Below are 12,395 nucleotides of genomic sequence, written 5' to 3'. Positions count from 1 at the left end.
CTGTATTCAGCAAAATACAGGAGACACCCGTGCAAAACAGCAAAGAGGCCAACAATATCAAAATCACTTTGGTTAGCAGATGAAAGATACAAACTGGTGTGTGGAACTGGTTATCTTTCAATGTTTACTTTATGCTGGATTGGGGTAAATAGGGCAGGATTGAATTCTGTTGCCTGTTTCTAAGTCATTCTGTCCTACTTTATAGGAAAGGAAAGGAAAGGAAACCAGCAACAACTTATTGATCAAAGAGAGGATAAGGCATTTCCTTATAGTCATACAACACCATAGCAAGAATGATACTGAGCAATTTTTCTTTTTCTATATGCCTGTAGGTAATTTCCCTGGACTGTCTTTCTTAGAAATAGATGATATTGCTCATGTTTCAAGGGGTGACTTGTGATCTTTCTTCTGGGCCTATAGTTTTCTAGTTTTTGTTTCCTCTCCAGGTATTAACACGTTGTGATAGATCAATTGCCAGTTACTGAGTAGCTGAATAGTAAACCGTGTTTGCAAAAATTTCATTCTTTGATGTACACCTCTAAGAACGGCAAAATCTAGGTAGTATCGAGAAAATTTGAATGAAATCACATTTATTAAGTCGGCGTCCTGGATTAAAATTTAGGACCCAATCAGGCTAAGCAAACCATAATATTTTTGAAATATTATTAGCACTGGTAACTTTTACGTGGATGAGAACTTCTCCAGAGGATCCATCTTAGAAGCTTTTGAAGATTATTTATACATACAGATCCCTTTCACTGGTAGCTATCAAGGCATGAAACATGCTCATCAATGGAAATCTTCAAAGGGGAAGTGAAGTCTTCTGGGATAGCATCAGATGTGCTGCTGTTATGCTAATATCCTTTTCTGACAAAAGATACATGTTGTTGGGATATGTCTCTGGGAAAGCTAGCACTTTGCTCATTCAAATTCCACATTAAAAGTTGACTTCTTCCACGGTGACTGTTAAGTGCCTCACCAACAAAACCAGAAAGGTTTGGTCTCCCTTTGGACTTCCCAAACCCACAAGTCTGGTCTTACCTGTGTTAAAGTATTTAGGCTGTAATTTGTTTTAAGGTACATTGACCAGAGGCTGCAGTATAACGTAGAATATTTGTGCTAGTTTTACCTGCCTGCCCAGGTATCTGGAAGTCGGAAAAACTCCTCAGCTGGAGAAATTACCAAAGCTCAAAGAGCTCATTTGCTGTGAATAGACTGTTTCTAGTAGGTAGATGAGCCCACTTAAAACTAGCTTGGCAATCTTTTGCTTATACTGCAATGTGAGCCTAACCTTAATCTTTTTGTACCATGTCAAATGCATTGTTAGCAGTGTACAAATAATATTTAATAAAATAAGTAAGAAAAAGTCGTTACCCAAGTGAATTAAACGTGGTAAACTCTTTCCACCTTATTGGACATTAGTTGTAAATGCTATACAGACTCATAGCTAGGTAAAAATAGTAATTGTTTTTTTACAGAGAGCATGGGATAGTTGGAGCTGCAGAAAGTTAATGCAGTTAACATAATGTAAGTACTAAGATGGCAGAGCTGTGACCCCAGTATTGTCAGCTGGCATTCCTTTTGAGACGTGAGAAGAGACTTGTACTGCATGTGAGTGTTTTTTTTTTTTTCCTTTGACAGTATAGGTTCCCAAACGTGGAAACATTCATCCATAGGACCTTCACATCCGTCTACATAGGACCTTCAAAAGAAATCTGAAAAAGCATCTTCCCTTGGAGACAAAAAAAATTAGTACTTGCAGGCAACTCTCTAAAGCCAAATACACTGTTGATAAGATGTAAACAAAAAAAGCAAAATTTAGGCATATATGATTTGACTCTGAGTGTCAGATGCTTCCAGTTTCTTTTTACTTCCTCATTCAGCACTTGCCAAAGTTTAATACTGCTTGATCCTGCACCAGTGTAAAACTGGAAATCATTGATCCTGCTTCTCTTGATGTTAAGAACCATAGAACAAAGCACCATAGAACAAAGCAGCCTGTGGCCTTACTTGCTACTCTTAAAAGCTGAAATCAGTTTCTAATATGATTTTATAAAGCATAAAGGCTTTTACCTGACTTCAAGTCTATGAATTATTGGAGAAAATATAACTGCATGTGTAAGTGATAGATACCAGGTGCAAATATTAAACTTTTTCTATTTTATTTGGGACCATTATATTAATTTGTTTGTTTGTTTGTTTTTACTGGCATGAACTATTGAAATTTCTTAATTTGTCACTCTTGGCAAAAAATAAGTTTATAGAAATCTGAGCTTTTTAAAAATAAAATTAGAATTCCTTAGGAGAAATATTTGAAAGGTTGATTTCCTAAGGTGAAGATTATTATTGTAGAAGTACTGAAAATACACTGAACTCTGATTCCATTATGATATATACTATGCAAGTGTAAACAATGAGTTTACTGCTTCATGTTCTTAAATTGATCCCTGTTCTGTTTATAAGGAGGAGTTGTTAATTCATTGCATTTCTGCAAAATTAATACGTAGATATGCATAATCCACCAGTAAAGAGCTTTCAAGAACAATTTTGAAAACACAGTAAACTATTTAACTTTATAATTATTCTATTGTGATTGTTTTCTTTATTTGTGGGACAGAGAACATGGTAAGGAAGTTCAACTGGTTCACTTTCTTGAATAAACCTCTCAGTAATTGAGTTGATTACTTGATTACTCCTAGGTAATCTTCTTCTTCTAGCAATGAGTATGTTTTTAATGTCCGTTGTACCACTAAGTTAACATATTCTCCTTTATTGAAAGGAGAGGTGAGCAGCATCTTATAACCTTCATTACATATCTTTATTTATTTATTTAGGTAAAATTATGATTTTATAACATCTGCGGATTTCTACAGCTAACCATGTTTTTGCATGGAAATATAACTTTGTTTCTAGGCTTCATAGTCAATCTGCAAAGCTGTAGAAATCTAGAAAGTAATCCATTAAGTCATTTGCTACCCCCTCACGTTCCATTTAGCATTTCCCCTGCTGTCCTCAGCTACCCTTCTTCTCCTGCTGGCAAACTACCTAGTTTTTGTTAAACACTTCTGTTTTCAGGCTTCGCTTAAGTCATCACATTGACTTACGTGCAGCCTGGGACAGAAAAGCTTAGGGAAAATATGTACAGTAGGAAAGTATGTAGAAATGAAAACGTGTAAATATGGTATCACTTACTGCAAGATCTGTACAGTACTTAAATGTTTTGGTCATTTTCCCTATGTAACTCCTGCACAGTAGCACATCTTGGCTACTTTAGTGTTTTGTGCAAGTTATGTTGGATGTGAGCATTCTATACAGCTGTTAAATCCTTTCTGAAATAATCTGTGTGTGTTTTTGTTATTGGCTGTTATTCGTTGGATATTTTATGTCTCAGCTTGACTCTGACATGTCTTAAGATCTAGTGAATGAAAATGAGGTTAACTTTAGAGTTAAAATTGTAAATTGTGGTTCTTAAGTTGCTATTTGTAATTGCTTCGTATGTATACACTTTCAAGTGAAGTTTCTTGAGCTGCAATAGCAAAGACTTTGGTGTTCGTTTGAAGACATGGGAGTAAATTAATCAATATAAAGCAAAACAGTATCTCTAGTATGAAAAAAAACCTCTGTAAATTGTAAATGTTTTTAATTAAATCTAAAGAGGGCTCTGTGTGATCTTGAATAGAAAAAATCTACGTAAATTATTTGTTAGCAGGGGTGTGCCAGAAACCTAGGGGACAAGGCAAATCAGACAGTTGAAGTTAATTAGCGTCATATCCGCATCACAAATGCAGAGAGACTTAAAAGCCACCAGCACTACTGTGTGATGATTCTTTTCCTTGGGAAATAATTTTCTGAATTTAGCTCTAAAATCTCATTTGACTGGAATATGGGGATAAACTTTTTTGTATGTGTTTTCTGTAAAAGCTTGCAGCAGAATGCGCAGCAGTGTATTTAGTTAAAAGTAGATTAGTTAACATTTTATCTGGGAATGCATAAAGATATAGCATCAATCACATGAGGTGATAACAGGTAAAAAAATATATTCCTTATTTTGCTTACATCAGTTTACTCAGACTGTTTTTCTGCCTGCTCAGGACTAAAATTATGGGCCGTTTTTTAAAATGTGCTGAGCTAATGGTAAAATGTAGTGACCTTCCAAGAATGAAGAAGAGTATTAATTCTCAGAATTATATGGGCTCAGGTCTAATTAGATTTTCAGCTTTTCCAGAACTCTTATGTATGGAAAGAAAGCAATTCTGTATTTTTTGTTTTTTGTTTTAATTTTTCTCAGAAAAAGTTTGAGAAATGGGTATATCCACAGTATTGTTGAAAGGAAATTATATAAAGCAAGTGTATTAAGTATAATATTTTCAGCATATCGGAATTGTATACTTGTACACCTATAAAACAACTATAAATCATTTAGCTTTCAACACTGACAAATACATCTAATCTTAGAGATGGAAGTATGTTACGCTGTATTTTCTTTGCCTAATGGCTTATCTCTGAAACAGATAGTAACATTGGATATAGAGAATTTGGCAAAAAATCAGCACAATTGATGCTTTGCTTAAAAAGAAATGTTACAAATGTAAAGCTCATTTCTAAAGAAGGTACTTACATAGAAATTGCTATTCATTTTTAAGTTCATTATTAAATACTTAGCAAAGCAAAATAATAAGAACCTTATTAGGCAGTTTATCTGTTAACCAGAGATGGCTGAATAGCAACTCCTGACTGCTGTCTATTTTGAAATAAAGTAACTTTCGTATGTGAAGGCTGCAGGGATACATATTTTAAATATTTTTTTAAAAATCTGAAATATACACTGTTTATTGTTCTACTCAATAGCATGATATCTGACAGCACATCTGCTCTGTTCTGTGTTGCTGTGGGTGGGGTGTCAGATTCTTGACACTGGCTCCACTTTTCATATATTGCATGTTCCCTATCAGACCTCTATTCATTTTCCTTCCACTTTTTTAACAGGGAAAATATTTAGCTCACATGGATGTGAGTAAAGGTTGGCATGCACAGAGTAGTTGCCACTGATTTGAGATGACCACTGGGCAGAGCTCACCAGTAAAATTTTGGTGGCAAGTTTTTGACTCTAGAACACTTTCAAGTTTCTGATCCCTCACCAACAAGTGTGTGGAGGATATCTGAATAAAGGAAAAAACGGCTGATAGAAAACTGAATGACAGCTCTTCAGAGAAACATTCTGAAAGGGAGGGATGAGTTGGGTTGAAATGTATTTGTCATTAATAATCAAAATCAACTTTAGAACATGAAAACTTTAACCAAATCTACTAAACATTGCATTTCAAATTATGACTGCTAGATCATAATCATTTTCTTGGTATTTTAGTCCTTCATTTTTATCCTATAGACATTATTTACACTTACGTTGTTACAGATCTTTCAAAACAGTAACATAATCAGCAACTTAAATTTTTATATACTTACATACATACATGCATACATATACATTTATATATTTAAATTTAACTGTTGTTTTTGTTTGTTTTTGTTATAGGGCAGACTATTCCAGAAAGAAGATTTGTAGAGGCAGTAAATCCGCAAGTGTATCAGTATGAGATGGGTGACTTTCCAACAGAATGGGAAGGTAAATCTTGAAGATTTTGTTTTTATTTCAAGATAACTTTGCTATTAAAAACACTGAATCTGAATTCAGTGCAATAACTGACTATATGTAAAGGTTGTCTGTTATCTTTCATCTTCAGTATTGGAGACTTTAACAGCCTAGTTATTATGAAATCTTAAAGTAACCTTTTACAAATAGGATAAATTATGTTTAGGAAATCAGTACTTAATAAAAATATAAATAAAGCCTCCATCGCCATGACTTTCTCCTATTAAATGTGAAAATATTTGTGCCTGAGGGGGATCTGACAGAATAACCAAAATTTTTCTGCTACTATTGTTGAAAATTTTGCCTGGAAAATTAAGGCATTGTAAGAAATTCAAGGAAGCTAATAAAATTCTTCCAGTGCTCAGCTACTTCACTTGTGGATAATCCTTAATGACCACCTGATTTAAAACCAGTCATCCAAGCTCTCTTCCCCTCTCCCCATTTCCTCTACATCACCCTGATGGGGCAGGGGGAAAGGCTAGAAAAAAGCTGCTTCTTACCTAAATGAATAAAAGTACTGTCCCTGGAAATAAATATTTAAGGACATGAGTTATCTGAGAAGAACTTGCACAAAATCGGGGGCAAGGGATTGTTTGGGAAGTGCGAGCAGGCAGTAAGGAGATTTGAAATGGGTCTGAGATAAACCTTCCATTGTGTACCTAGCACATGCAGCCTGTACAGCTGGTTAACCAAGGGGCTGATTTTTTAGCCAGTGTTTATCTCGTTACAAGCATGAAATAGGCTAACTGAGACTAATTGGAAACTGTAAAACAAATAGATAAACCAATCAGCCAGATTAGAGACCCGATCTGTGCAAACTGCTTTCCCAGATTCTGGAGAGGATGTTCATGTATCGGTCCTGAGAGCCTACTGAATATAGGGCTGAGGGCTCAGTCCTGCAGAGTTTTACTGCATTTTTTTCTCCTGAAGATTTTAGCTTAAAATCTCCACAGGATTAAATCTCCTAGGTAATCAGACTTGTGAATTTTTACAACAGTTCTGAATGTCAATCAAGGCTTTTGTAAAACAGAAACGTGCTCAATAGTATAAAAACAGAATCATAATCCCTTGTGTTCTCCTTAGTCCAGCGTTAGTTATTTGTTCATAAAGTCTGTTTTCTTGTTTTAAAAATAAAAATGTTTCCTTTTATGCTGTACTTTTGAATTTAGAAAGTGATCCATATTCACAATATCAATATTAAATATTTTTGTTTAGATAAAGCCTCTTATATTCTACTACATGGTGAAATTGGATACTTTTTCTACCCCCTGCCCTCAGCAATATGGGTGCAAACAGCAGATAACCTTTCTGTAAGGCTAGTTCTGTGTGTTCACTTACTGTATTGCCTGGTAGAAGGTGCACTTTGTGCACTTTATCTCCTCAGGACATGTCAGTAGTGCTCCTAAAAGAAGATCAGTAATTATACATGCCTGGAGAGATTCATGAGATGGCATGCTTCATGCAGCACCTTATTGCCCATCTACTCCTAGTCTTTTTCTCTTCTCTCTTCCCGTCTCTTCCCGTAGCATTTAGTGATTAATGAAAACCTTAATTTGCATGCTCACTTTTACACTTATTACTGTGCATTATGTGCCGGTAGGAGTCTTAAAGTTCAATGAAAATCTCATGCATACTAATGCAAATGAGAGCTGATGAAAGAATGCTGGGGTCTCTAGGATGAAACATCCAGTTAGCAAGCAAAATTCCTTTTAGACAAAAATCGCATTATAATGAGTACAGAATGCAGGCAGTACCACCCAGATAAAATTAGAAGCCGCAGCATAATTAGACTGCTTGAAATGGAGGCAGTCTACTCATTTTTCTCAGGATTTTTTGGGAGAGCCAGGGAAGCATGTTTCAGTTGCAGTCAGTCCATATATGTTACCTCCCCTACTTCACCAGGTTCAAAGCATCTTGGCTGATAATGTGTGAGAGCACTTTGCTTTGTTAGTGTAGTGGAAGGGAGTGTTTGCATGGAAATCTTTTCTAGCTCCAGCTGTCACTGGACACTTTTTGCTTGAGTGTACGTGTGTGTGTATATGGTGTTCAAATAACATGTAATGAAGCACCTACTTACCTAGTTTCCATCAGTAAATATTTAATTGTGATATAAATCTTTTTAGTAGTTTAAAACTGTGTTGACTAAAGGTGTAAAGGAGAGTGCAAAGAAAGACGGGAAAGATAAGACCTTTCCAAAACTGTATACATTACTATATATTTTAAAAGAGAATATAAGATATATCTTAAAATTTGAAGTGAAAAGAATTTTACATCCCATTTAGTTAATTGGATTGTTAGAATCAGTGCTAAATCAATGAGAAATCACTCATTATACTTTTTTCATATAGTCGTTCTTCCTTTAATTATTTCTGTAAGTTTCTCTTAGGCACAAGTTTTAAGGGGTTAGTTTCCAGTGTTTTGAACAATGTGTGGGATGCTCAAAATACTCTTGACACCACAGAAAATTTTAAAGTTTTGTATAGTTTTGTATCTGAAATAGAACCACCTGAAAACTGATGGGGATTAAATATATTAGAATCTCTTGATCCTTCACCCCAAAGATTGAGGAGTGATTAGGTGAGTGATTAAAATTCTTTTTTGCTTTTGTAAGATTGATAAAACTCTCTGAATCTAAAGTGCAATAACCTCAGTTCAGAGAATTTTGTTTATGCTTTCAATCTTGAAAAATATTTTGAGGTGTACTTTATGCAGGATATTTCAAAAATGGATTTGCACAGAGGGGTATTATATATTAAAGCTAACTACCTTCATCTTTTGGTTATAAAGAGATTTTTAGTAAATTTTGATACCATATTTCTCCCTCAGCTACCCAGCAGTGAAGGAATCTTTCATTATTTTGTGATTTCCTAATGCAGCTCATTACAGATGCTCAAATGAATTCACCTATAGCAATTTGGAAAAAGGTACCCAATCTTTGTGTCCACAAGCTATTTTTAGGGTTAAACTGAAAAGATTTGTAGCCCTGACGTTTATTAAAAGGGAAGGCAGGCATCACATACGAAACCATACATTCAAATGTTTGTCACAACAGGAAAGAAAAATAGCCATGATGACTTACTATCTATGTATTTAAATAGGTACAGTGTGATAATGGAATGTTTGATAAAAGAAATCTTCCTAAATCGAGGATTGTTTTGTTGCTTATGAATGTTGGTATTAATTGAGGTCTACTAAGGAATGAAAATATGTTTGATAATTCTCCTCGCTTCACATGTTCTGTTCTCAAAACTTGTTTCACTGTAATACCCGTCACTGTTCTGTTTATGGCTTGTTGAACTGAGGCAGATAATTAAATGATAAAATCTTTGATTAAAAGTATTCCATTCATCTGAAAATCATTAATCAAATAACTGACTGAAAGTCCCCTCTGACAATGAAAAACATGTACTGTAATGTTTATATTTCCACAGTAGTTTCTAACTGCAACTTAATTTTGTAGGATTTCAAATTTTAATTTATTCAAGAATCATTAATTACGATAAGATGAAGTTAAAATGCAGCTGTGAAAATATTGGCATTTAAAGAAAATGCTAGAAATTTCAACAAAATGAAGCAGTTCTTAGGTGCTGAGAGCCGTGGAGCTGAAACACTGGTATTGTAACAAATACCTCCATATAGTAGAGAAATGCGAACGGGGAAGGAAGGAGGAAGATGATTCTTTGAAAATAATGCCTTAGATTTTGCGAGTTTAAAACTTTCATTTTTCACAAAGCACATTAATCTTTCTTCTTCCATCTTTCTCCAGCTGTATCTTTTATTGGTTAGTGTCCAGTATACATATTTTATTATACTTAAGATATTTCTACCTCTTTCCTACTATTCTATATGCTATTAGAACTGTTGCTAAGTATAGAGAAAGATAATTTCTGACAGGAGGCATGCTTGTGGGCAAGCTTGTGGGCTATGATCTTCTCTAATAACAATCATGAGAATTCTTTCGTTAATCTCGTTGTGCAATGAGTGTTTGCAGGGCTATCAGCTGAGAAGGGTAAGTCTCAATCATGCCAGTTTAGGTTCCGGTCTTGCCAGATTCTGCATGTGGAAAGTGCTATAAAGTTAAAATATATGAAAGGAATAGAGGTGTATTGAAAATATTTTGCAGCTCTAAAAATAAATATGACTTTCCATTTCATTATGTAATTATCCTACTAGGCTGTTTTGCTTTTCAGTAATATCAGACTATCTGCAATAGTTTAATGTTGACTATTCCATACTCAGGCACTTCTCTACAGTGGCAAATTTGTTTCTGATAGTGGTTAGATCCAAAAGACCTCAGAAAAGGAGGCAGGGAATGATATTTGTAAGCATATACATGTTGGTTTTAAGATGAATTTTATTTAAAAGAAAACATCTTCAAAAAGTATCACCTGATGCACAAGAAATAAAATCAAGACCTTGTTTCGTATCGTTACAGACATTTCACCATTAACCTTTAGTCAATTAACCATGCAGTCATGGCTAAACTCTAAGCTATGTGATGCCATTTTGCCTACCTTAATCCCCTTCTTAGGTTAATTGGAAGCTATTCCTCCTAAAACCAGTTTCATAATGTTGCTGAAGCAGAGTGATGCTAGTGTTTTACCCTATGTGTAATCACGTTTTCAGTAGAGAAGTGAAATTATGACTCCGTGAACTTCTGTGTATGTTCTGGACTTCCTCTCTCTCCTCCTTCTCCAGTTGCCCTCAAAATACAGCATAAATGGTACTAGAAAATTAAAATCTGGAATGATTCCCTTTTAAAGCATTTTTGAAACTTTACAGACAACTACAAACCAGACCAGGATTTTGACTGGGTGATAATGAAAATGTCATTTTTGCTCTAATTTTCCAGCACAGTAACAAATGTCTTAATTATCCAAACATAGAAAAGAACATTTTGCCATATCTGTGTGCTTGGGAACTGGCTTTCCTTATGTTTGTCCTTCTGTTCATTACTGGCCACTTGCATTCTGCTACTCATTCATTTGAAAAATAAGAGCAGAAGAGACGCAAATGTCTGCAAAATATGCAAACAGGCACCTACCAATTCTATGCATTGAAAAGTCAAGAAAAAATATGACAGTAGTGGTTCTTTTAAAGAACAGTGAATATTGACCTGTTCACAATCGAGGAATTTGTTTATCTAGTAACATTTGCAATAGAGTTGGAGCTATCTGTAATAATTCATTGACTGAATGAGACAAGATTTGACACAGTGGCATTTCTCTGTCTGTGATGGGATTCCTTTGGATTGCTGCAGCCAGTCAATTCCAAAATAACAGGCAATGCTTGAGGTTGGGGTGGGCATCAGTCTATTGATTTTTGGCTCATAGTGGAAATCCTGAGTCACAGGACAGTCAGGGTTGCCACTGCTTTAGGCAGAGTGGTTCTTCTGCTGTGCTTTCCCACATGAATTTACTCTGATGGAGGAGCCTCCCTTTCTTCCCTCAGTTAGGGCACCTCCCCCTTAATACAGTGGGTCACTTCAATCAGATTTTGGGCTGTATCTTGCACTCCTATAAAAGAAATCTATCCAGCACTAGCATAAATAAGACTAAGTTTTTAGGCTTTAACAACACCTTTGACAGGAATCCTTTCTCTCTAGAGTGGTCTAAAGCTTTTCATATCTTTCACTGCTGGTCCTGTCCTTTTCTCAGGGTGAAACTCAGCCTTGTACAGCAAGCTCAACAAAGAGCTTGGCATCACTTGAGCCCTACTTCAGCCTTATTTTGAACGTGGGTGGTGTGCAGGCTGTGTTCAAGCTCTCATAACAGAGGTGAATTCTTCCTTCTGTGAAGACTGAGAGTATTGATGAGGGAAAAAATATCTTGGAGCTTTATATCTGGGGAGTTGATATTATGGTTTGCCAGGCTGTAGCAAATGTATATAAATGTTTGCTTTCCATTACAAATTTACTATAATTTTGAGTTATAATGCTGTTTGTCATCTTTGAAATAATCCATCTGATTTTTATTTCTTTTGCAGCTTGGATAAGGAAAAAGAGAAATGATCCACCCACCATTGAGGTGAGAGATGAAGTGTCTTTACATTTTCAATTGTTGTAGTTAAACTACAGTAATGCATTTATAGTGAACTTACCTGTCCAATAATTTTTCACTTTTGGGAGGAAAATTTAGTATGTTGCTTGCCTAATTTGTGAAATTATATACAGACTAAATATCTTCTCTTAGAGTAAGATAAAATATGGAAACCTAAACTCTAGTGTTATTTAATTGTTTCTTTTATGGAAATCTATATGAAGTTAGATTCTGGAAGATGACCATGGTCATTCAAGAGTTTCTTTAATTAAATCAATTCTGAAATTACTGCTGTGAATTTTTAAAGCAGGTCTTCTCTGTATTGACACATTTTTTTCATGGTAGTTGACATTAAAATGCAATTTTCAAATCCAGTTGCCAGCATATTCATCAGTACAGCAAAACAAATTACATTAACATTTCACAATGCTAATGAGGTGGGGGAGTTGCAGCCATGACTTTTTCCGTAAGTGGTTTCTGATGGAATAAAGCAGTGTGAGTCTTTCATGCTGACAACTTTGTAAAGAATGGAATGAGTTTGACTGTTGATCTGCGTATGTGTACACACACATATACACACATACTCTCTTTACCCTGGATTTGTAATTATAAGTCGCTGAAAGTCAGCTAAGAATGATAGAGTAGATAAAGTACAGAAGATTCAAACTGACACCCACAAGGGCAGATATTTGACTTGCATCAGTACA

The 12,395-nt window shown here is 35.1% G+C and overlaps 1 protein-coding gene across 1 annotated transcript in view; it reads left to right on the top strand.

Moving 5' to 3' along the window:
* The window catches only part of LOC104146869 (NADH dehydrogenase [ubiquinone] 1 alpha subcomplex assembly factor 2), a 66,547-nt gene that overhangs the window by 39,525 nt on the left and 14,627 nt on the right, over nt 1-12,395 (top strand). The window contains exons 2-3 of the mRNA XM_068929022.1: nt 5,534-5,623; nt 11,636-11,676. Coding sequence (XP_068785123.1) covers nt 5,534-5,623; nt 11,636-11,676 — 131 coding nt within the window. The remainder of the gene's footprint in view (nt 1-5,533; nt 5,624-11,635; nt 11,677-12,395) is intronic.

This window comes from Struthio camelus, chromosome Z, assembly GCF_040807025.1.
Source record: "Struthio camelus isolate bStrCam1 chromosome Z, bStrCam1.hap1, whole genome shotgun sequence".
NCBI classification, from domain to species: domain Eukaryota; kingdom Metazoa; phylum Chordata; class Aves; order Struthioniformes; family Struthionidae; genus Struthio; species Struthio camelus.
Note: the sequence above shows the minus strand (reverse complement) of the source record. Positions and strands in the feature narration are given on the sequence as shown.